The sequence below is a fragment of the Caretta caretta genome, chromosome 8 (genome assembly GCF_965140235.1).
Source record: "Caretta caretta isolate rCarCar2 chromosome 8, rCarCar1.hap1, whole genome shotgun sequence".
Classification (NCBI taxonomy): domain Eukaryota; kingdom Metazoa; phylum Chordata; order Testudines; family Cheloniidae; genus Caretta; species Caretta caretta.
In genome coordinates this window covers 108,511,903-108,537,491 of record NC_134213.1, presented here as the reverse complement: position 1 = coordinate 108,537,491, position 25,589 = coordinate 108,511,903, and the positions used below count along the sequence as shown (strand labels likewise).

Here is a 25,589-nt window from a genome sequence, read left to right as displayed (position 1 = left end):
TATGCACATGCCTTAGACCCAATGTGAAGGCTGATTGACCAGATGAGTCAGGTGACCAAGGGTAACAAGTTTCAGAGTAGCAGCTGTGTTAGTCTGTATTCGCAAAAAGAAAGGGAGGACTTGTGGCACCTTAGAGACTAACAGATTTATTTGAGCATAAGCTTTCGTGACAAGGGTAACAAGTAACAGCTCAATGGTAGTGTTTCCTGTAAGAGAGATCCTGCTCAGTCAAATGGGAGATGCCAGGGGTCAGGGAAAGGACCTGTGAGAGGGGCTCTGTGCACAAGTCAGGGGAAGGTTGGGTAGGAGATCCCCTCAGAGAGGAGGGGTTGAATCCTTCACAGAGGGAGGCTGTAGGAAAGGCCCAGAGCATGTTCTAGGTTTCAGACAGGAACTATCGAGTCTACAGAAGATGCGTTGAGTTCAGGTGACATTGAACTGTTTTAGAGAGCCAAGGTGGGTGAGGTAATATCTTTTATTGGACTAACTTCTGTTGGTGAGAGAGACAAGCATTCGAGTTTACACAGGTAATAGGTGATAGAGTGTTTTTGTCTTTTGTCATTTCCATATCACCTGTGGGTGAACGCTTTTCACAAAGCTGTCACTCTATAATCAGTCCTCATTCTGAAAGGAAACGGGCACAACACATTCAGAAAGTGGGCCTGGGAGCTTAAATTCATAACTTTGTTAGTCACTAAAAATTATGGCATGAATAGAGGCACTGGTTTAATAGCTTATTACAACAATCTGTAACCCACAAATATCCCCCGTCCCCCTTTCTTTCCCCCCTATGACTGGAGGAGTGTTAATGGGCCCCTTCACCTTGAATGGTCCATAGAAATATGTGTTAACTACTTATGGACAGCATCATTCTTCTAGATCTCGTCAAGTGTGAGGAAGGGATCCCTTCTCCTGGGCACCTTAGCACCCTTCCCAAGCCCCTTAAAGTCTGCCAGATCCCATCTGACTGCTTCTGGGTGTCCCTACTGATTTGTACCAGTATATTGGCGTAGACTCTTCTGTGACAATGAAACTAAATTAGCCCTCTTTGACAGCAAATCCTTCCTTGGCTGTGTACTTTATAAACTTAGCCAAAAATCTGAGTATGCTCAGTGAGTAACTATCAGTCACTATTAACTGTGAAATAAAAATCCCTTTGGAACAGACGAGAGCACTGCGTTCAGTGAGGGCTGTCACCTTGCAGAGTGTCACCCTTCAACCTCACCTGGAGCACAGTCTTCTTGGTTTGTTTGTTTTTTATGTTGCAATGTTTTTTTTTGTGTGAGAAGAGTGTCATTTTCACTCTCTTTGTACTCACATGCTGAACTGTTTTCCCTTCAATTTTCTGGAATAATTCACCTTTAGGCATGGACCTAGCATGGAAGACCTAGCATGGAAAATTTAATAAAGTTGTAAGTAAATAGAAATATTTAAGTAGCTTTAACTGTAGCAGGTTTCAGAGTAACAGCCGTGTTAGTCTGTATTCGCAAAAAGAAATGGAGGACTTGTGGCACCTTAGAGACTAACCAATTTATGTGAGCATAAGCTTTCGTGAGCTACAGCTCACTTTCCATGGTATGCATCCGATGAAGTGAGCTGTAGCTCATGAAAGCTTACGCTCAAATAAATTGGTTAGTCTCTAAGGTGCCACAAGTACTCCTTTTCTTTTAACTGTAGCAGTTGCTGCCACTCCCACTATAGACAAGAAAACATTATTTGGGTGAAGAGTGGAATAAGAGTTTCTTTAAGGGTGTGGATCGAGCACATTCTGGGGATCTGCCACTTTGAATAATGAGCCCATAGAGGGAAACAGATAGATCTTAAGAGTGTTGCACTGGTGGCAAGTGAGGTCAGGCTGTGATGGGCATTCAGCCATCCTATACCACTCCCTTCAGTCACTGAGAACTTTCCCAGAAGTTTCTCTCTCGGACTGAAATTTCGCAAGCTTGGTCTCATTCCAAAGCTAAATCTTTCTGAGAAATGTGCTTTCTGAGTAAAATCTGCTTTGATTTTGTAAAAACTATTTCTGGACCCTGAGCATGAAAGTGCATGTTGTTCCCTTGAAAAAATGTTTTATTTTTTTACATTTGCAATTCGTTCAAAAAACAGGTAACTTGAATTTAGAATTTCTGAGCTGACATGTATGTCCGTCTCCATAGGGGCTAGTCACTTTGCCCAATTTAAAGTGCGAGAGGGAAGAATTGTGTGTGATTTAAAAAATTGAATGTTGAATATTTGCAGTATACAGTTTTCTTGCTGTGTCTCCAGTGGCTACCTGGAGAGAGACGCATTCAAAACAGGATTAAGAAACAGGTTAAATGGATTGCTCGGGCCTTTCCCTGGCCCATCCCTGCTTCTTGTCCCTCTCCCCATAACATATTTTAGTGGTTGAACTCTAATCTGTTTACTCTGGAAAGAAGTCAGCTAGGCACCTTTTACGCAGTCCATGTGACACATATTCTACACAGTGGCTTAGAGTCCCACATTCCGTGATACCCTGACTGAGGACTGTGTGGACTATGACCTGTTCATTAATCGTCACTAAGACTATGATTTTTTTCGCGGAGGTCATGGATGTCATGGAATCTGTGACTTCAGCCTGCAGCGGCCTGGACCTCCGAGCGGGCCCCCGCAGCTGCCTAGCCGCTGTGAGCGGTGTGGGGACCCCTGCAGGTGAGTTCCCCGTTTTATCACGGATATTTTTAGTGAAAGTCAGGGACAGGTCACAGGCTTCCATGAATTTTTCTTTATTGCCCATGACCTGTCCGTGACTTTTACTAAAAATGTCCTTGACAAAATCTTAGCCTTAATCGTCACTAACATAAGTTTCAAGAGTTGTTGACATACCCCTAATCCATGTATGTGGCCAGAAGGCCAGGACATAAGATCTGAGTCTTGGTTGTTGTACTGTGTCATGCTTTGGGGTACAACCTGGACTGTGAAATTGCTGTGCCCCCTTAAATTGCTAGCTCAGGGTCTCTCTCTTACTGCTCTGCTAGTGACAAGTAGCCCCTTTGGGCTTTGCTCTCACATAGCCATTAGCATGTGGAGGCACTCCCAAAGTTATATGAAGGCTCTCACAGCCATTTATGAACTGTATACAGGGAGACACCTGCAAATTTCCCCAGCCCGAGCCTCGGAAATGTACATCTTACACTGCTCAAGACCCCCTTGATCAGAGTAAACTCATTAATTAGTTCTTCAGACCATCAAAGGGTACAAATATGCACCAGCCTTTGTAACCTGAGTAGATTCTCCAAACTTCAATCAAAAACACACTGGCTTAGATAAAACATAGAAGTAAGTTTATTAACTACAGAAAGATATATATATTTTTAAGTGATATAAGCGTAGCAGCTCAAAATTGGTTACAAAAGGAAATAAAAGATAAAAACTGCAAGCTATTTAATAAACTTTGTCAGACTAAGTCAAATTTGAAGCAATAAGCTTTCTCTTAACCAAAACCCTACAGCAATCTGTGCTAACTGGAAAGCTTTGTCAGTTAGTCCCTGCTCCCCATTTAAATGTTTGTCTTCCAAATGATCTTGTTGCCTTCACTGTGGGGGGAGGAGAGTTGGTCTGATGTTGTCACTGTCCCTTATTTGATACTCTCCTCCAGGTGCTGGAAAGACCCATGTTGTGTGGTGGGGGTTAGGCAGGTTAGGCAGGCACATGGTGTAGGTACTCAAGCAGCACTCTCTCATGTGAATGGTAACGCTCTTGTTTACATCTTTCCTGCTGGTGAATGGCCCAGATGGTCGCTTAACTCCTGGCTGGGTGTTGGTCACTCCTTTGTTGACACTGAAGAGCTAGTCTGTGGGCGTTACCCAGACTATCAACATGGTTCAGTAACAAACATAGCAAAATTTCTTAACTTCACATACAACGATGATGCACACATTTTGACAGGATAGTGATGTTCAACAATTATAACTTTTCAAATGGTACTTCACAAGGCATACTTTGTATAAAACATATCGTACCCATATTCAAGTGACGAATATGGGGGTACAGGGTGTTGTTTGAAGGTACAGTGGGTCACACATATCCCTATCCCAATATGTGGTTGGGGGGCCAGGACATGAAATCTGAGTCTTTGTTGTTTGTATAATCTTAACTCGGAGTTTCCTGGCTTTCGAAACTTCAGGGTTTTTCTTCTTCTTTGGGACACTCAAAATTAATTATGTTTTTTACTGTCTCAAAACATGTCTGAGAATTTGTTTTATATACAGATATACCTTTGTAACTAATACACTCCCTGTGTATTTAGATGGTTGCCAGAAATTGGTGTTGCTTAATGAAATGTGTAGGGAGTAAGAGATTCATTCCAATGGTGTAACTGTAAGCTAAACACGGCTATGAGTTTCCCAGGTTTTATTCCTGTTTAAGCCCAATTTCCCTTTGTTTCTTTTTAAAAAAAGTTTTATTTTTGTGTGTTTAAAAAAAGACACAATAAGTTCTCAGCATGCGCAGTCTGGGGAACAGGTATATAACGCGATCTATATTTGACCTGTTTCAGAGTAACAGCCGTGTTAGTCTGTATTCGCAAAAAGAAAAGGAGTACTTGTGGCACCTTAGAGACTAACCAATTTATTTGAGCATAAGCTTTTGTGAGCTACAGCTCACTTCATCGGATGCATACTGTGGAAACTGCAGAAGACATTATATACACAGAGACCATGAAACAATACCTCCTCCCACCCCACTCTCCTGCTGGTAATAGCTTATCTAAAGTGATCACTCTCCTTACAATGTGTATGATAATCAAGTTGGGCCATTTCCAGCACAAATCCAGGTTTTCTCACCCTCCGCCTCCCCACACATTGTGTGTGTGTGTGGGGGAGGGGGGGACGGACGGAGGGTGAGAAAACCTGGATTTGTGCTGGAAATGGCCCAACATGATTATCATACACATTGTAAGGAAAGTGATCACTTTAGATAAGCTATTACTAGCAGGAGAGTGGGGTGGGAGGAGGTATTGTTTCATGGTCTCTGTGTATATAATGTCTTCTGCAGTTTCCACAGTATGCATCCGATGAAGTGAGCTGTAGCTCACGAAAGCTTATGCTCAAATAAATTGGTTAGTCTCTAAGGTGCCACAAGTACTCCTTATATGTTCTTCAAGGATAGATGGTTTGGATTCTGTAGTATTTGTCATTTAATAAATTTACGCTAGTTTACTAGCATCACAAAGTAAATAACAAAATCAAAAGAAAAAATCAACTGCAGAAATTCAATACAAGACATATCAGCTCAACACGCGTTTCAAACCAGTCAATCACACCACAATCAACATGAACAGTAAATCAGTATTTCACTGGGAGCAATGGTAGAGGGGAATAAATACAAATATTTGTGAATATAAACTATTTCTACAGAGATGTGATTACAGAAAAGTAAATGTGTGAAATCAATGTAAATCAGGCAACCACAACTAGTAATTACGGGTCTTTAGTGTCAGGACTCTGCACGACAGGGAGCCATCAAGTTCCAGTGTGTTAGGTGTCTACACTAGAAGCGCTACAGTGGCGCAGCTGCATTGATGCAGCATCTGGTGAAGAAACTCTGTGCCAACGGGAGAGAGCTCTCCTGCTGGCATAATAAAACCATCGCTTCTCTCGCCAACATAGCACTATCTGCACCGGTCAGTGTCACTTGTATTGCTCGGGGGGTGCGCCACAAAAGTTATACTGACATAACCCTTAGAAACCATTCTCTGGAAGCCTAACTCTGTCTCATTTCTATGGTTGGGTCAGGTTTGTCTTGCTTTTTACGGTTCATGTGCTTTATGGGGAAAGGACCACGTATACCTGTGGACCCTGTTTCTCTTTGAGCCTTTTGGATGCTGCTGCAGAACAAGCAAACGATAATGGTGGTCCACACTTGGTCCTTAGTCAGTTAGTAAGCTCTCATCTCCTGTGAGGTGCCTTACTGATCCATGAATCTGTAACAGCTTGTTTCCTGTATGGTTGGGCCAATCAGCTCTCTGCCACTGGGTTGAATAGCACAAGTTTCCAGGCTTCATTGAGTCATAGAATCATAAAATATTAAGGTTGGAAGAGACCTCAGGAGGTCATCTAGTCCAACCCCCTGCTCAAAGCAGGACCAACCCCAACTAAATCATCCCAGCCAGGGCTTTGTCAAGCCAGGCCTTAAAAACCTCTAAGGATGGAGATTCCACGACCTCCCTAGGTAACACATTCCAGTGCTTCACCAGCCTCCTCGTGAAATAGTGTTTCCTAATATCCAACCTAAACCTCCCCCACTACAACTTGAGACCATTGCTCCTTGTTCTGTCATCTGCCACCATTGAGAATAGTCTAGATCCATCCTCTTTGGGACTTCCCCCTTCAGGTAGTTGAAGGCTGCTATCAAATCCCTGCCTTGTTCTTCTCTTCTGCAGAGTAAATAAGCCTCTCCTTATAAGTCATGTGCCCCAGCCCCCTGATCATTTTCGTTGCCCTCCGCTGGACTCTCTCCAATTTGTCCACATCCCTTCTGTAGTGGGGGGGCCCAAAACTGGACACAGTACTCCAGATGTGGCCTCACCAGTGCCGAATAGAGGGGAATAATCACTTCCCTCAATCTGCTGGCAGTGCTCCTACTAATACAAACCAATATGCCGTTGGCCTTCTTCGCAGTGAGGGCACACTGCTGACTCATATCCAGCTTCTCAACCACTGTAATCCCCAGGTCCTTTTCTGCATATGAGCGTATGATGATGAAAGGCTTCCCCACCTCACTAGGCTCTGTTGTTCTCTGTCATCTACAGAACTTCATAGTCACGTTTCAGCAGCTTCGTATGTTGTAAGACTGTCTCTAGTTACCACTGTTGTATACAGTGTTGTTGTGATATCAGTCCCAGGCTATTAGAGGGAAAAGGTGGGTGAGGTTATATCTTTTATTGGACCCACTTCTGTTGGTGAGAGAGACAGGTTTTTAGTTTGCACAGAACTCTTCTTCACGTCTGGGACACTTAATTGGAGTGTCGCCACTAAATACAAGGCGGAAGAGCCTGCTGTGGAGTTTCCATTTCAGACAGCAAAATTCATTGTCTTCCATTGGTACATGCAGTGGTGTTGTAACCATGTCGGTCCCAGGCTGTTAGAGACATAAGGTGGGTGAGATCATATCTTTTATAAGACCAGCTTCTGTTTGTGAGAGAGACATCTCTCACCAACAGAAATTGGTCCAATAAAAGATCTGACCTCACCCACCTTGTGTCTCTAGTTACCGAGATTGGGCATCTCTCTCCCCTCGGCATTGATGGTTCCACTGACTGCATGGCAAGATGAGTCACCTCTCCTCTGACCCTTGTTTTACTCCATTTGATTCCTCAGGCCTCTGCATATCCTTTTTACAGATTCTTTACAAGATTGTTGAATCAGGTACCTGGGTAATCCAGGTGTCTGGTGAGGTGATGATTGCATGTTTCTGAATCAGGCTGGAATATGGCCTTGTCTCATGCTCGCAAAGACTTTTCAGATGCTTGTTGAATTTCAGATGCTCCTATTTGCCATTGTCCTCATTAATGGCATTGGCCTATAGAAAATATTGTATATCCTTTCCTTCTAGATCCAGGGCAATTCCCCCACCCATGGTATTCAGGCATTGCCTGAGTGCACTGTAGGTACTGACAAGCAAGTTGTGTTGATCCCAAGTAAATAAAGGGGAGTAGCACATTGTGTTGCAAATAGAATGTGGGTGGCATTGCCCTTGGCCTGCTAGGCACTTGGTGGGAGAGGCAGAGAACAGGGTTTGGTCCTCTGACTTTGTCTAGACTAGCATTAAAAGTTGTGTTGTTAAATAGTGCTAGGTGGTTTGAGCTGACTAGCACTCTGCTCAGGCCGGGGCAGGTTGTTTCCATGTGCTAACTCTTTGAGCTTAAGTCTGGGGAGAGACTAGGATTTAATGTGACCAGTTAGCACATGGTAAAGTAGAAAGAGAATTTTGATTTTAGGTGGGGCTAGCGTCTCACAGCTTTCAACCCAGCCAATGAAAAATTTCTCTTCAGATGTTCTGGCACGTGGGGGAAAAATGGGTTTATGTATTAAAATTTGACTCATTCTTAACGATAAGTATATGGAGGCCAGTGCAGTACTCAGGATAGACGTGCTGTGACTGTTTTAGCCAGCCCTTCACAAGTTATTCGATAGGTCACTCCATGGAAGACTTCTCCTACAATGCCAGAAGAGCTCCACCCGGATTTTTATGTTTGTTAGCAGGGAAGGAGATGGTTATTCCCTTCTTTTTGCACAGCTACTGAGCTTCACAGGAGGAAGGCTCCCTCTTCTTCCTCATCCCCCAGAGCTGCTCCTGAGCTCTGCAGGAGAATGGCTCCCTCCCTAACCACCTGTGATTTTTAACTCACAAGTGGTGATAGGTGATTGGTGTCATCATGGGCTGGTTTTAACTGTGTGTGTCTGAGAGTGGGTGATGGGAGAGAGAGAGGCTTTATTGTTTTATAGAAATGACAGCATGTGTGCCTCACGCTCCTAACAAGGCAAAGCAGTATAAATCTTGTAAAAATACCTACTTGACCAAGAGCTGCAGTATTCTCTGGGACTGACTCTGCCTAAGAAAAATATAAACACTATATTCAAACCAAATAACTAATTGTATCGAGCTGGAACAGAGTCATATACGTTCAGGAAACAAGGCCATATTTCATGAAATGTCTTCTATTGATCACTAAATTGGTCACTAAATTTCCTTTTTTGCTGAGTCACTCAGGCCTGAATGTCTCTCCGGTTTCTCTGCTCACTCCCAGTTTTAGTTAATAGTCTTTTACTGGTCACATGCCAGGCTGGACAGGTGTAGGGATCCTTGGATCTTTAGGTAGATCGGAGCCTAAGTTTGAATTAGACTCAATTGTGCATTAATAATAATACCCATTGGTTCGGACTAGATTCTGAAAGCTCTCAGGAAAGGTAATTAGTGCCCACGTGCAGCATGCACTCAATACACCTCAACGTCTCAGCTGTTCTGTAATTTCCAATGATGTGATCGCATTATTCACCTGCAAAATTTTATGTTTACAAAATGAAGAGGTTTTAAATTAGAGGAGAAAAACCCTGTCCCGGTGTCATCGGCCGGAGTCAGTGTGAGCGGGAGTCTGCATTGCCGTTATTTCCACACAATCAGGTGAACTGTTTTATATAAGAAAAAAATGTTTCTGAGCTGAAACCATGCTTGTTATGCTGCAGCCTACACTGAGCTGGTGTGAGGACAGTCATTACCATTGGGTTTTAAAGTAGTGACGCTGGGGGTCCTTTCACTTGGGATAACAGGGTACCCAGGATCTATCCTGATCTATCCCTTGTTTACCTGAGGTGGCTCACCACTGATCGTGTGGTTGTCTTCCAGGCAAGCCAAGCTTTATGAAAGCTCCCGAAGATCAGATTGGGATTTCTGGAGGAGTGGCCTCGTTTGTGTGCCAGGCGACAGGAGAGCCCAAGCCTCGCATCACATGGATGAAGAAAGGGAAGAAGGTCAGCTCCCAGCGGTTTGAGGTAACTGCAGAGATCTGGAACCAAATCTGTCACTTGCCAATCTTAGCTGCACAGTAACCAGGGTCAGAGCCTGAATTTCTGGCAGTTGCTATAGGAGAAAAGGCTGAGAACTGTTGCAAGGGAAATTTTTCCTTCCTTCGGTGAGCCCTGCCTTAGGTCAGACATTGCAATGGTGAGTCAGAATTTGACTAAATATACTGAATGCTTGTTCTGGTAGGAATCTGGTCTAGCCTTGGTCATCCCAGAACCTGTAGAAGCACTAACTGAGATGTCAGAGCTGGGTCATAAACGGTCGATTTATGTAGGTTTTGTGTGTGTTAGAGTGGGGGAGGGGAGTGGGCATGGAAACCTGCTTAGCCTCCCAGCCCCAAGCAGACTGAAATGGGGTGCTCAAGCTCTAGCAGGAAGCTTTCCAGGCAGAACTGCTGCCATCTCTCGGTCTGATTTGAGATTCAGAATAGGAATAGGGAGAAGATGCCAAAGGGAGAATCTGATTTTTCTTTAGAGTAACTGGGATGGGGCAAACAGGGCTTCCCAACCTACATTGTTCTAAGATTTTTAACAGGAAAAGCAATTTGAGTTCCTCTCCCCACCTCTCCTCCTATCTTCCGTTTGGGTTATGCCCTTTTCTTCCACTCCACCCTTGGGAATGTAACCCTTCCTCTGTGTTTCCATCTCTTGGATATTTTTGCTTTTTTTATTGGCGCAGCCTCCCCTGACCCATCTACCCCACCCTGGCACCTGAAGTATGTTTTTTTGTGTCAGTTTTATACCTTGGGCACAGGAGACTTCTCACCAGAGGCGTTTCAGTGCCCCTACTTATCTTTCACCTTCTGCCTGTTTCTCTTGTTTCCTGCCACTTCTTTCATCTTCAGTGGTTTCTGCTGACCACTCTTGTCAGTTATTTCTTCTTTATCCTTTGGCTGTGCAGCATTAACAGTGTTTCACGGGACATAGCACTACGTGTAGGAGAGGAGGTAGCACAGGGTCTGGACTTGAAGTAGGTCGTCCTAGTGCTCAGTATTGCTGAGCCACTTCATATATGACCTGAGTGATAAAATGATGAGGTGAGGTCTGTGCTCCAGGGCGTAGCCCTGCTTCCTGTAGTACCACTAACATAGTTCAGTTTCTCATGTTTGCATTGTTTTGCTTCTTTCAGTAACTGAAACAGGATGAGTTTAAAGTTAGCTGTGGCCTGAGGCTGTGGCTTTGCAATCTGCCATTAAAGAGTCATTTATAATAGTCCTGTAGTGTAATACATTCCTCTCTTCTCTGCCATGTAGAAGAGTTCGAGTAATACTTCTCCCACCTTAGCATGATGGAACGATGAGTGGCTGTTTGTTATACTAGGAAAGGAACTGTAATTATGTCACTGTTGATCGTGCCACTGTTGTGAAGGGCCTGATCCTGGAAGGTGCTAAGCATCCTCAGCTCCTATTGAAGTTAGCGATTGCTGAAGTGGCTCAGCATATTGTCCCACGCTTAACGATATTTCTCTTATAGCCCACAGGATCTTAGAGCTCTGTTCTTTTATATTGAATCGAGGTTAAAGTTGACACGAAAATCCATCAGTGTGATCAGTAAAATCACCAGTGTAGATATGGTTCAGATGTTTTAAGTCAGAGGATCCACATCTGTATTAGCAGGTTGATATTTTTTCAAGTTTTAATTGTTTCATAAAGAACAGCATTGGATCTCCTTTTGTTCTGGGGCTCCGCAAAGGGCAAATATATTCCTAACCCTGAATTTTCTTGCTTCACTGGATAAGGAACATCTCTTTTGTCAGGTGGTATATTTGTGTGTATGGATTCTGTTCCTGAATTCAATCTCACTTTCAGTCTCCATTTCAGTAGGAGCCAATAAAAAACCCTTTTCTTTTTCTTGTCAAGGTTATTGAGTTCGATGATGGGTCAGGATCAGTTCTCCGGATTCAACCCCTGCGTGTTCATCGAGATGAAGCAATCTATGAGTGCACAGCAACCAACAGTGTTGGGGAGATAAACACCAGTGCCAAATTAACAGTGTTAGAAGGTAGGTGGGAATTTCTCATGTTGGCTGGTGGTATGTTTTTTGGTTCAATATCTGCAGGTTTTCTTAGTGAATCCAGATAATACTGAGGTATTCTGAATTAGTTCTGGAAGGCTGTAGGCCTCCAGTACTATTTGCCGTTGTTTCCTTCAATGACAGAAGTCTTTGTCCGTTAATGTTTGTGAGCAGGAAGGAGTTGTAGATTGTGAGCTTTGCTTTGAAGTGAATCAGATGAATTATGGAACTGAGGTGTGCCATGCCCATTACCAGCTTTTGGGATCTAGCCAGAGATACGCCTTTATGGTCTTTCTCGTCTGTCACGGTCATCCTACAGTGGCCCTCTCCATGGTATCTAAGAACCTGCACTTTGAAATGTGAAAAACTTAAGCTATATTTCTACCCCATCTGGACTAAATTGCTACAGTTTGTTGTATATGGGTTTGCAAGTCGCTCTTCAGCTTTTGCAGCTGGTGTGGAATTTAGCTGTATTTACTTTTTGTTATAGTAACAACTTTCCATTCTGTTTCCTGTCTTTACGGAGGACTGTAGTGGCTACATAAAGCACTATGTTTGATATAAAGATCTTCATACTTGCCTACAGTATAATATGACTTTATTTTAGTTCTTGTGCTGGTCCTGCTTCTAAATGGCTTTAGTATGTATTTTGTATAAAGGGATAGTGTCTTTAGAGACCATTGCTTTTTTCCATGTAATTGTTTTATAGATTATAATAATTATTTTCCACTTTTGACTAAGATAAAGGTACTTATTTTAATATACATGGAGATGAGAGTATTTGTTTATATAAAAGCGGCAAAGAGTGCACCTTATAGACTAACAGACGTACTGGAGCAGGAGCTTTCGTGGGTGAACACCCACTTCGTCAGATGCATGTAGTGGAAATTTCCAGAGGCAGGTATAAATATGCAAGCAAGAATCAGGCTACGGATAACGAGGTTAGTCCAATCAGGGAGGATGAGGCCCTCTTCCAGCAGCTGAGGTGTGAACCCCAAGGGAAGAGAAACTGCTTTTGTAGTTGGCGAGCCATTCCCGGTCTTTGCTTAATCCTGAGCTGGTGGTGTCAAATTTGCAAATGAACTGAAGCTCATCAGTTTCTCTTTGAAGTCTGGTCCTGAAGTTTTTTTTGCTGTAGGATGGCTACCTTTAAATCTGCTATTGTGTGTCCAGGGAGGTTGGAGTGTTCTCCTACAGGTTTTTGTATATTGCCATTCCTAATGTCTGATTTGTGTCCATTTATCCTTTTACGTAGGGACTGTCCAGTTTGGCCGATGTACATAGCAGAGGGGCATTGCTGGCACATGGCATATATTACATTGGTGGACGTGAATGAACCGGTGATGGTGTGGCTGATCTGATTAGGTCCTGTGATGGTGTCGCTGGTGTAGATATGTGGGCAGAGTTGGCATCGAGGTTTATTGCGTGGACTGGTTCCTGAGTTAGAGTTACTGTGGTGTGTCGTTGCTGGTGAGAATATGCTTCAGGTTGGCGGGTTGTCTGTGGGCGAGGACTGGCCTGCCTCCCAAGGCCTGTGAAAGTGAGTGATCGTTGTCCAGGATGGGTTGTAGATCACTGATGATGTGTTGGAGAGGTTTTAGCTGAGGACTGTATGTGATGGCCAGTGGAGTTCTGTTCGTTTCTTTCTTGGGCTTGTCTCACAGCAGGTGGCTTCTGGGTACATGTCTGGCTCTGTTGATCTGTTTCCTTATTTCCTCGTGCGGTTATCATAGTTTTGAGAATGCTTGGTGAAGATCTTGTAGGTGTTGGTCTCTGTCTGAGGGGTTGGAGCAAATGCGGTTGTACCTCAGCACTTGGCTGTAGATAGTGGATTGTGTGGTGTATCTGGGATGGAAGCTGGAGGCATGAAGGTAGGCATAGCGGTCGGTGCGTTTTCGGTATAGGGTGGTGTTAACGTGACCATCACTTATTTGCACCGTGGTGTCTAGGAAGTGGACCTCCCGTGTATATTGGTCCAGGCTATGGTTGATGTTGGGGTGGAAGCTGTTGAAATCGTGGTGGAATTCTTCCAGGGTTTCCTTCCCATGGGTCCAGATGATGAAGATGTCATCAATGTAGCGTAGGTAGAGGTGTGAGTGGACGAGAGGAAGCGTTGTTCTAAGTCAGCCATAAAAATGTTGGCATACTGTGGGGCCATGCGGGTGCCCATAGCGGTGCCACTGGTCTGGAGGTATCTATTGTGACCAAATTTGAAATAATTGTGCGTGAGGATAAAGTCACAGAGCTCAGCAACCAGTTGTGCTGTGGCATCATCAGGGGTACTGTTCCTGACCGCTTGTATTCCATTTGTGTGTGGGATGTTTGTGTAGAGAGCCTCTACATCCATGGTGGCAAGGATGGTGTTTTCTGGAAGATCACCAATGCATTGTCGTTTTCTCAGGAAATCAGTGGTGTCACGGAGATAGCTGGGAGTGCTGGTGGCGTAGGGTCTGAGTAGAGAGTCCACATATCTGGACAGTCCTTCAGTGAGAGTGCCAATGCCCGAGATGATGGGGCGTCCAGGATTTCAGGGTTTGTGGATCTTGCATAGTAGATAGAGTAGCCCCGATTGGGGCTCTAAGGGTATGTTGATTTGTTCCTATGTTAGTGTAGGGAGTGTCCTGAGTAGATGGTGCAGTTTCTTGGTGTATTCCTCAGTGGGATCTGAGGAAAGTGGCCTGTAGAATTTGGTATTGGAGAGTTGTCTGGCAGCCTCCTTTTGGTAGTCAGACCTGTTCATGATGACAACAGCAACTCCTTTATCAGCCTCTTTGATTATAACGTCAGGATTGTTTCTGAGGTTGTGGATGGCATTGCGTTCTGCACGACTTAGGTCAGTCCCTACATAAAAGGATAAATGGACACAAATCAGACATTAGGAATGGCAATATACAAAAACCTGTAGGAGAACACTTCAACCTCCCTGGACGCACAATAGCAGATTTAAAGGTAGCCATCCTACAGCAAAAAAACTTCAGGAACAGACTTCAAAGAGAAACTGATGAGCTTCAGTTCATTTGCAAATTTGACACCATCAGCTCAGGATTAAGCAAAGACCGGGAATGGCTCGCCAACTACAAAAGCAGTTTCTCTTCCCTTGGGGTTCACACCTCAGCTGCTGGAAGAGGGCCTCATCCTCCCTGATTGGACTAACCTCGTTATCCGTAGCCTGATTCTTGCTTGCATATTTATACCTGCCTCTGGAAATTTCCACTACATGCATCTGACGAAGTGGGTGTTCACCCACGAAAGCTCCTGCTCCAGTACGTCTGTTAGTCTATAAGGTGCCACAGGACTCTTTGTAACTCTCACAATCTCAGAGCCTCCCGTTCCCCATCTGTAATGTGGGGGTAGTGGCACTGCCCTACCTCTGCTTTAGAGGTGCACCAAGTCCATGGTGGGCATTACCACAGTGTCAAAATAATAAATGTGTACTATGGCTGAGATTAAGCAGGGAATTTCACCCCAAAAGGAAAATGTTTATGAAAGTTCTGAGGGAGTGGAAATGTGGTTTAAAATGGAAGGTGTCTGATATGTGTGGGTTTGTTGGGTGCATGCACACACACGCAGTTGTGAGCTTACTTGTTCTGGCGCGGGAATCAGGGAATCTCCCACTCGCATTTCCTGGGGCTGAGGGAGAAGATGAGCTCCATTCGTTAAAATACGGTGTAGAGCTAATTAGACTTGGACACAATGTTTTATCCTTTTTTTTTCCTTTGAGGATTTTTACAGATAAGTTCTTATTTTTTAGCGAAATCTTTGCCCTTCTCTTCTCAATGTCCCTCTTTATTGTGCCCATTTCCATATTGCACCTGATGTCTGCTATGCATAAGCATGGGGGTTTGTGACGCTTCTCCTGCATTGTGGCTATACCTGAAACCACTTCTCTCTTTGCTCAGGTAACGTCAGCGTGGATACTAGGCCTGGCCAGCTGATCCTGCAGGGCGCTCTCCGGCACTCAGGGAATACACTTTAGCCCAGGCTCCTCTTCCTCTTGTTTTTCTTCCCCAACAAGAATTCTACCAAGCTGTCTGGAAACGGCACGTTTTGTGTGAAGCAAATGAGAAAATTAAATAGGAGGGTGAAATCCTCAGGGATCTTAGTGGGGTTTGGCTTTTCTTGCTGATCGTGTGGTTAACATAATTTTTGTAAAAAGAAAAGGAGGACTTGTGGCACCTTAGAGACTAACAAATTTATTTGAGCATAAACTTTCGTGAGCTACAGCTCACTTCATCGGATTGAAGTGAGCTGTAGCTCACGAAAGCTTATGTTCAAATAAATTTGTTAGTCTCTAAGGTGCCACAAGTCCTCCTTTTCTTTTTGCGATTACAGACTAACGCGGCTGCTACTCTGAAACCTATAGTTTTTGTAATTGCTGTCAGGTGGAAATTGAAATGGTGCAAACCTGCTGTCTTTCAAGAGCCTGACCAGTACAAAGATCCCAGGTGCGCAGCAGAGCTCTGCTCATCACAGACATTTTCAGGGGTACATGCTGCTAAAGGCACAGCACATATTGATTTTACATTACAACCCTTTGAATTCTTCACAATTTGATCTTTAGAGCACAGACCTTAGCACTGAAACCAGAAGTTCACAAACATTCAGGGTTTAGCTGACTTCTCTGTTGGTTGCAGACTAATCTGGAGCTTTATTTGATTTAGATTTCTGCTGTGTTTTGTGCATCAATGGCACATTGTCTTTTCTGATTGCTAACTTACTCTATTCAGTATATTAAGAGACAAGCTGGAGTCTCATTTCTTCCTGTAGGAGCCAGGAGCTCAAACACATGTGAATGTTCTGTTAAGAGTTTGATTCCCTGCCACATCCTTAATCAGCTGCTTGCATCTCCCTGTTTTTTTCTGTGTAACTTCAAATCCTGTTTGGGAGCAGAGCTGCATATACTTAATATAATTGAAAATTATTTCTCCTGTTGATAGCGGGTGAGGTAGACATGTGAACACCCCCTCTTCTCTTTTTCTCCTGGGCAGCTGATAAGCTGAATTATGTATGAGTCATATTGAACATTTCTGTCTTTTTCAATTATGACCTGAAGCAGCATACAAGTACACTCTTGCATGCCTAGCAGCAGGGTGAAAGCAAAGCAAACAGGGGAGGGTTAGAATCAATAAATTGACAAACATTCCCAAGGAAACCTTCAGGGACAGTTGGTGGACACTCCATGTAACAAATTAATAAATATATTATTCAGTTGCAGTGTGCAGGATTACGTCTAGCATTATAGAGCTTTTTAAGTAGGGTGATTATATGAAATGTAAATAGAGAAGGATGAGCAGTGTGGCAAGAATTTGGCAATATTTCCTACCCTGAACAAACCTGATTACAAGAGTCTTCACATACTGCTCTTTAACAAAATGCCTTGCGTCTTCAGCTTCGTCACTATATTAAGAAAGGCAGAGGTAATTATGTTCTCCACTGGTCTCTTGTAATCTGCATTCTCTCAGCATTGATTTGCAAATTCCAATTGGCAGGCATAGGGAAAAAGTAGTGCAGGATCTTTCACCAGGGTTTACCTTCGCCTTGGCCAACGTAGTGAGCTTGCTTAGCTGTGAAGTACTGTGCTTTCTCCCAAGAGTTTGGAACATAGGCATTGTTATCTTCAGTTTGTAGCCTTAATAAACAGTGGTGAGAAATGATCTCAACCTTGGTGAACCTTGATACTCTGTGAACAGACTTTTCAGCCCTCTGCTGCCCAGAGCATGTTGTGTCATATCAAGGCAACAGTGAAGAAACACATTTAGAGCTTAATTCTCCTTGGTTTTAAGTTTAATGAATGCTAAAATATTATCTCTCATTTCCATTTCCAGCATTCGTTTACACAAATCCCTCATGCCTTGTATCCTAGACTTATTATCTGCTGCATAACTGAGCTTGTTTTGAGCCCCAGTGCATTCATCTTGAGTGTGCTGCCAAACCCTGCCATGAAGTAACTCCTGTTGAGGAGAAGCAAAATAGCAGCAGAGGGACTACTTACACTGGATCAGAGTAACAGCCGTGTTAGTCTGTATTCGCAAAAAGAGAAGGAGTACTTGTGGCACCTTAGAAACTAACCAATTTATTTGAGCATAAGCTTTTGTGAGCTACAGCTCACTTCATCGGATGCATACTGTGGAAACTGCAGAAGACATTATATACACAGAGACCATGAAACAATGCCTCCTCCCACCCCACTGGTGGGAGGAGGTATTTTTTCATGCTTTGTGTGTATATAAAAAGATCTTCTACACTTTCCACAGTATGCATCCGATGAAGTGGTGGGAGGAGGTATTTTTTCATGCTTTGTGTGTATATAAAAAGATCTTCTACACTTTCCACAGTATGCATCCAATAAAGTGAGCTGTAGCTCACGAAAGCTTATGCTCACATAAATTGGTTAGTCTCTAAGGTGCCACAAGTACTCCTTTTCTTTTTACTTACACTGTAGGCTTTAGTTTCAAGGTAACCCACCAGGTGAGTTTTACTTGATGGACTTTCCCTGCCAGAAGTCAGGGAAGTTCTGGTGAATTGTAATGGAGCCCCAGAAGCTAGTAAAACTCCAGAGTACATTGTATTGGGGTGGGATGCACCTCCATCAGATTGTGGCTCACTGATTACTGAACCATGTCATGAGCTTAATTTCTCTCACCATCTGCTGGCTCCATCCCAGTTCCTGGAGTTACCCAGTTTGAAACACTGCAAATGATAAACACTTGACAGTTACAAATGATTTCTGCAGAGAGCTGGATCTCCAAAGGCCTGAAACAATATGTCCTGTTGTAAACACTCGTCTAACAGCGGTTTCAGCATAGCTATGGTAAACAAAAGTTAGCTGCGTTTAATCCTTATTTATGCTTGGCTAGTTACGAAAGGATCAGTAAGGACATCCCCTTTTGGCTAATGTGTCTCTCGTTTTCTTTCACATCTTCTTGCCAGGAAAAATCTGTCAGTAACTGTTATAAAATTAGAGTGATGAGGGAGGAGAGCTTGATTCGGTTTAGATGCAGTATGTCTGTATGCAAAGTTGAATGCTGCAACCCCAAATGTGCACTGTAGCTCATCTTAAGAGTGATGAAATGTGCCCTTTCTGTAGAAGAAGATATTAGAAATGTCTTGTCCATTCTCTTGGCCAATACATGGCTGTTCTCCCTTGTATATGCTCAAGGAGTCTAGTTTTACATGGCCTAAGTAATAGGTCTTCTATAGTCTCCCTTGGGAGACTGTGCCACAAATTCGAATCCCACTGTTCTTTTCCACTGAAATTGGTCTAACTGTATAGAAGAGACTGGTGTGATACTGGGTTAAATGCCCTCTGTAAACATTGCATTCCTGAGTGCTGCAGTACAGTGAGTCTCTGCATGCTTTCCTGCATTGGGAAACTTCCAAATAGCACTGTGACATACATAGAAACAGAGCTGCCTAGAAGGCTGGTTTTTTCCCCTTAGCTGGTGGTGTACCATGTTTTTAACAAAAGTTAAAATTAAGCCAATCATTTGTGGATGACCTATGTGTGATGCCCTGCCCTGCCCTGCCGGAGAGCCTCGTTCACTGTTCAGACTCAAGCCCCATGATGGCAAGGTGCGCGTTCTACTCATAAGGAAAGAATGCCTTTCACTGCGCAACAGCAGGTGCCCTTATATTGCTCTGGCAGGCAGACTTAGCAGCCGTGTTGACTGGCTCAAAGTTTTGTTAGTTTCTCAGCTGCTAAGGTGGTGACTGCAAAATGAGACCTTGAGGATGGGGGGAAATAAGAGGTTTCTTGAGGTTCTGACACCCCAGGAATCATAGGGATAGAGGTGAGCATTAAGGACTTAACTTTAACTAGGGCCAAGAGCATTCACAATCACTGTTTAACTCACCTTGTATTGCCTGAGTAATAACAGTTGTTACATGCATTGTATCCTGTGTGCTCCTAATACCTAGACATGCCAGGGTATCCTAAATGACTGTGGTGCAGCTGTTCTATCTTTGATACCTACAAACCACCCATCACCTCAGAGTCTAGATTTCTAAATTTCCTTATTTATGTCAGATTAAACGAGAAATGTAGCATTACTTTAATGTTGTTTTTTAATTTAGTTAAAGAAAGTGGCTTTCCTGGCTGCAAACGAGACAATTGAGAAGTAACTTTGTCAGCCGAAGAATACAGGAATGACCATACTCGGTCAGACCAATGGTCCATCTAGCCCAGAATCCGGTCTTCCGACAGCAGCCAATGCCAAGTGCTTCAGAGGGAATGAACCAAGCAGGGCAATTATTGAGTGATCCTCCCCTGTCATCCACTCCCAGCTTCTAGCAGTCAGAGGCTAGGGACACCCAGAGCATGGGGTTGCATCTCTGACCATCCTGTCTAATAACCATAGATGGATCTGTCCTCCAGGAACTTACCTAATTCTTTTTTAAGCTGATGCCTAGTAATTTATTGGGTGTTCATGTTATGTGAAGGGATGCAACACTTCCATATTCACTTTCTCCACAGCATTCTCATTTTATAGACCTCTGTCATATTCCCCCGTTAACTGTCTCTTTAAAAACCTGGGACTCTTCAGTTTAGAAATCTCTCCTCGTACGGAAGCTGTTCCACAGCCCTAATAATTTTTGTTGCCATTTTCTGTACTTTTTTCAATTCTAATATCTTTTTTGAGATGAGGTGACCAGTATTCAAGGTGTGGCAGTATTGTGGATTTATATTAGTAATATGATATTTTCGGTCTTATTTTCCTGTACCTTTCGTAATGATTCCGAACATTCTCTTTTTTTGACTGCACACTGAGCAGATGTTTCTGGAAAACTATCCACTATTCAAGATCTCTTTCTTGAGTGGTAACAGTTAATTTTGACCCTATAAATTTGTATGTATAATCAGAATTATGTTTTCCAGTGTGCATTACTTTGCATTTATCAACATTGAATTTCATCTGCCATTTTGTTGCCCAGTCACCCAGTTTAATGAAATGTCAATAATTCTTTGCAGTCAGCTTTGGACATAACTATCTTGAGTAATTTTGTATCGTCTGCAAATTTTGCCACCTCTCTGTTTACCCCCTTTTCTAGATCATTTATGTATATGTTGAACAGCACTGGTCCCAGAGCAGATCCTACCTCTCTCCGTTGTGAAAACTGGCCATTTATTCTTACCCTTTGTTTCCTATCTTATAACCAGTTACTGATCCATGAGTGGATCTTCCCCTTATCCCATGGCTCCTTATTTAGCTTAAGAACTTTTGGTGAGGGACCTTGTAAAAGGCTTTCTGAATATCCGTGTACACTATATCCCTGGATCACCCTTGTCCACATGTTTGTTGACAACCTTAAAGCATTGTGATAAATTGGTGAGGTATGATTTCCCTTTACAAAAGCCATGTTGACTCTTCCTCAACAAATCATGTTCATCCATGTGTCCGATAATTCTGTTCTTTAATATAGTTTCAACCAATTAGCCTGGTAGTGAAGTTGAATTATTACTTTTTAGTTTATCAATTTCTTCTAAAACCTCCTCTATTGACAATGCAATCTGGGACAGTTCCTCAGGTTTGTCATCTAAAAAGAATGGCACAGGTGTGGTAATCTTCCTCACAAACTCTGCAGTGAAGACCGATGCAAAGAATTCATTTAGCCTCACTACAATGGCCTTGTCTTTCTTGAGTGCTCCTTTAGCACCTCGATCATTCAGTGTCCCCATTAATTCTTTGGCAGGGTTCCTGCTTCTAATGTACTTAAATTTATTTTTTGCTTTTAGTTTAGTTTAGAAAGCTTAGTGTTGTCAATCTCTTCTCCAAACAGGAGAGTCAGCAGATCTGTAGAACTCATTAGACCCAAATACCATCATTTCCATCTCTCATCTCTGTTTAAATGTTTAACTAATGGTACATGACCATATAATGTATCCACAATGACCAACTCCATCAGAAGACTGCCATGTACTGACATTATCAGTCAGGTTCATTCCACTTAGTTTATGAAGCAAGAAATACATCCTTTGAAAAGTTTTGAATGGAATCTCACATAACCAATACACAATGCATCCGATGAAGTGAGCTGTAGCTCACAAAAGCTTATGCTCAAATAAATTTGTTAGTCTCTAAGGTGCCACAAGTCCTCCTTTTCTTTTTGTGAATACAGACTAACATAGCTGCTACTCTGAAACCAATACACAGTGGAACCTTTGGGAATTGTACCCTGAGGTGAAAACCTGGAGTCTGAGAAGACACTGACTTCTTAAACTTGAGTATATTTCTGATTCAGAAACAACTGTTCTCTTTCTCGTTTCCCAAATCAGATCTCCTGAGATTGGTTCAGGATTGGTCCAGAGAGTTGTCATATCCTGCCTCGCGTTCTTGTGACTTCTTGTCAAGAACAAATCGTGTCAAACCAACCGGATAGCTTTCTTTGACAGGATAACAAGCCTTGTGGATGGGGGGAAGTGATAGACATGGTATATCTTGACTTTAGTAAAGCTTTTGATACTGTCTCACATGACCTTCTCATAAACAAACTAGGGAAATGCAACCTAGGTGGACCTACTATAAGGTGGGTGCATAACTGGTTGGAAAACCATTCCCAGAGAGTAGTTATAAGTGGTTCACAGTCATGCCAGAAGGGCATAACGAGTGCAGTCCCACAGGGATCAGTTCTGGGTCTGGTTCTGTTCAATATTTTCATCAGTGCTTTAGATAATGGCGGAGAGTACACTTAGAAAGTTTGTGGATGATACCAAGCTGGGAGGGGTTGCAAGTGCTTTGGAGGATAGAATTATAATTCAAAATGATCTGGACAAACTGGAGAAATGGTCTGAAGTAAATAGGATGAAATTAAATAAGGATAAATGCAAAGTACTCCATTTAGGAAAGAACAATCAGTTGCACATACACAAACTGGGAAATGACTGCCTAGGAAGGAGTACTGCGGAAAGGGATCTGGGGGTCATGGTGGACCACAAGCTAAATATGAGTCAACAGTGTAACACTGTTACAAAAAAAGCAAACATCATTCTTGGATTATTAGCAGGAGTGTTGTAAGTAAGACACGAGAAGTAATTCTTCTACTCTACTCTGCGCTGATTAGGCCTCAACTGGAGTATTATGTCCAATTCTGGATGCCACATTTCAGGAAAGATGTGGACAAATTGGAGAAAGTCCAGAGAACAGCAACAAAAATGGTTAAAGGTCTAGAACACGTGACCTATGTGGGAAGATTGAAAAAATTGGGTTTATTTCATCTGGAAAAGAGAAGACTTAGAGGGGACATAACAGTTTTCAAGTACATAAAAGGTTATTACAAGGAAGAAGGAGAAGAAATGTTCTCCTTAACCTCTGGGTATAGGACAAGAAACAATGGGCTTAAATTGAAGCAAAGGAGATTTAGGCTGAACATAAGGAAAATCTTCCTAACTGTTAGGGTGGTTAAGCATGGGAATAAATTGCCTAGGGAGGTTGTGGAATCTCCATCATTGGAGATTTTTAAGATCAGGTTAGACAAATACCTGTCAGGGATGGTCTAGATCAGGGGTGGGCAAACTTTTTGGCCTGAGAGCCACATCTGGGAATAGAAATTGTATGGCGGGCCCTGGGGTGTGGGCTCTGGGGTGGAACTGGGGATGAGCGGTTTGGGGTGTAGGAGGGAGCTCTGGGCTGCGACCAAAGGGTTCCGAGGGCAGGAGGGGGATCATGGCTAGGGCAGGGGGTTGGAGTGTGGGGAGAGGCTCAGGGGTGCAGGAGCTGAGCGGTGCTTACCTCAAGCAGCTCCCAGAAGCAGTGGCATGTCCCTTCTCTAGCTCCTTCGCAGAAGCACAATCAGGCAGCTCTGCACGCTGCCCCGTCCACAGGCACCACCCATGCAGCTCCCACTGGAGTGTCAGAGGGGGCCATTGGAGCACGTAGGAGCCAGAGCAGCCCCTAACCCTGCGCCCTGGCTACAGTGCTGGAATGGGGCCATGCTGCGGCTTCCAGGAGTCTCATGGTGTGTCCCCTGACGCTGCTTCCCAGCTGGAGCTCTAGAACAGGGCCATGCCATGGCTTCCGGGAGCGACGTGGTGCAGCTTCCAACCTTGCATCCCAGCTGGAGTTCCGGAGCGGCCCCCCGAACCAGCACCCCGGCTGGAGCGGGGCCGAGCCATATCGTGCGGCCCCCGACTCGGCGCCCCGCCTGGAGCACCGGAGCGGGGCAAGCCCCAGACCCCGCTCCCCAGTAGGAACTTGCAGGCTGGCTTAAAACATCTCGGCCCGCTGGCTGTAGTTTGCCCACCGCTGGCCTAGATAATACTTAGCCCTGCCATGAGTGCAGGGTACTGGATTAGATGACCTCTCAATGTCCTTTCTAGTCCTATGATTCTCACCCCACGAATAGTCTCTTATGAAGGTTTTTGACAAAGTCCAAATAAATTATGTTGACCAGTTCTCCTTTAGCTACTATTTTATTGAACAGATTTATTTGGGCATAAGCTTTTGTGGGTAAAAACCCCACTTCTTCAGATCCATGAAAGCTTATGCCCAAACAAACCTGTTAGTCTTTAAAGTGCCACCGGACTCCCTGTTGTTTCTAAGCATAAGATGCACTTGGATGGAGATTGAGTTAATTCTAGCAGAAGAGAGACACAGAGATCTAATTAATTTGTAACTTTGGAAGACTTGAGTAGTTGCATCCATAAATGCTACTCATATGAAAAGAAGACAAACATCACATACATTTCAGCTCTACTAGTGTCCCTCAGAAGTTAAAGAATAACAGCTCCTTACTTACCATATGTTTCAAGCTCAAACATACTGGATCTTTCTTTCTTACTGCTGGATCTCCTTCAAGTTATCCCATTCTGAGAGCTTATATGGAGAAGCGTAGCAACCTATTACTGATAGCTGTGTTCTCTGTAGTACATATGTCAACCCTGCCTGATATCTTCTGCTGACTGCTAAAGTTAGTCATATTGTGTGTTCAGAGCTTTTGAAGTCTGCTAGGCTATAGAATAGTCCTCCAAGAGAGTCTGAAGAACGCATCACATGGATCTTTGGAAACGAAACTGGAAAATTCTCCTGAAAATGTCAATGGACCCTAAGGAAAGGAGAAAGGGGACAGACAAGATGGCCTGACAGGTCTTTTCCATTCCTTAACTTCTATGGCAGAAATTAACTTTTGAATTAACTCATAATAGCGCAAACTTGTTTGTGCGTAAATTTATTGTGGCATGTATATTGTCATTTATAGAATATATATATATATTGTCATACATAGAATCTCCTTGCTTAGAGGTTTTTAAGGTCAGGCTTGACAAAGCCCTGGCTGGGATGATTTAACTGGGAATTGGTCCTGCTTCGAGCAGGGGGATGGACTAGATGACCTTCAGGGGTCCCTTCCAACCCTGATATTCTATGATTCTATGATTTGTTACAAGGTAACTTGTGTACACACACTCTGTCTCTCATATATATACTGAAGATCACTGTGGTGCTAAGTGTTTCCATATATATATGGATCACAGTGATCTTCAATAACTCCCTATACAGAAATGAGGGAAGCACACTTCCAGTCAGTAAAAATTGAGAGAACGAAACATTATAGTACCTATCCAGTTGCAGAGAATTCAGTGCAAATACCTACAAAACATCATTAAATCTTACGATTATGAGAAGCTTCTCTGGTTAGAGATCCACCTTTTCTTCTTTACATTCCCACTAAAAATCACAGCACCAAATAAACCGTTCTCAAGATGGGAACCTGAATCCTAATGAGACACCCAGCAAACGGTAAGTTTGAAACGACACAGTGTGCTAATGAACTCAAATAGCTGAAGCAACCACAGTGCTTCAAAAACCAGACCTCCATGCTGGGAGAAGTATGATAAAGGAATTTGTCGTTCATCTATCACCTACAATACGTGCAGAGGAGGAAATTTCATTGATACTTTTCCCCTTCCTTCCCCTCTTGAAGAAGTATAATCAAACCATTATTATCGATTGACCACCTCTTGATCTCAGCCTGAGGCGTTGACAGTGCAAAATGAAGTTGACTTGCAACAAAGGCCTGCCAGTCGTGATTATTTTAACAGTT

At 43.3% G+C, this 25,589-nt stretch overlaps 1 protein-coding gene across 12 annotated transcripts in view; it reads left to right on the top strand.

Annotated features, from left to right (window-relative positions):
• PTPRF (protein tyrosine phosphatase receptor type F) overlaps nucleotides 1-25,589 on the top strand; it is a 605,446-nt gene that overhangs the window by 326,708 nt on the left and 253,149 nt on the right. For all 12 annotated transcript variants that reach the window (XM_075131918.1, XM_075131917.1, XM_075131916.1 and 9 more), the window contains 2 exons: nucleotides 9,367-9,512; nucleotides 11,402-11,543. In XM_075131918.1, coding sequence (XP_074988019.1) covers nucleotides 9,367-9,512; nucleotides 11,402-11,543 — 288 coding nt within the window. The remainder of the gene's footprint in view (nucleotides 1-9,366; nucleotides 9,513-11,401; nucleotides 11,544-25,589) is intronic.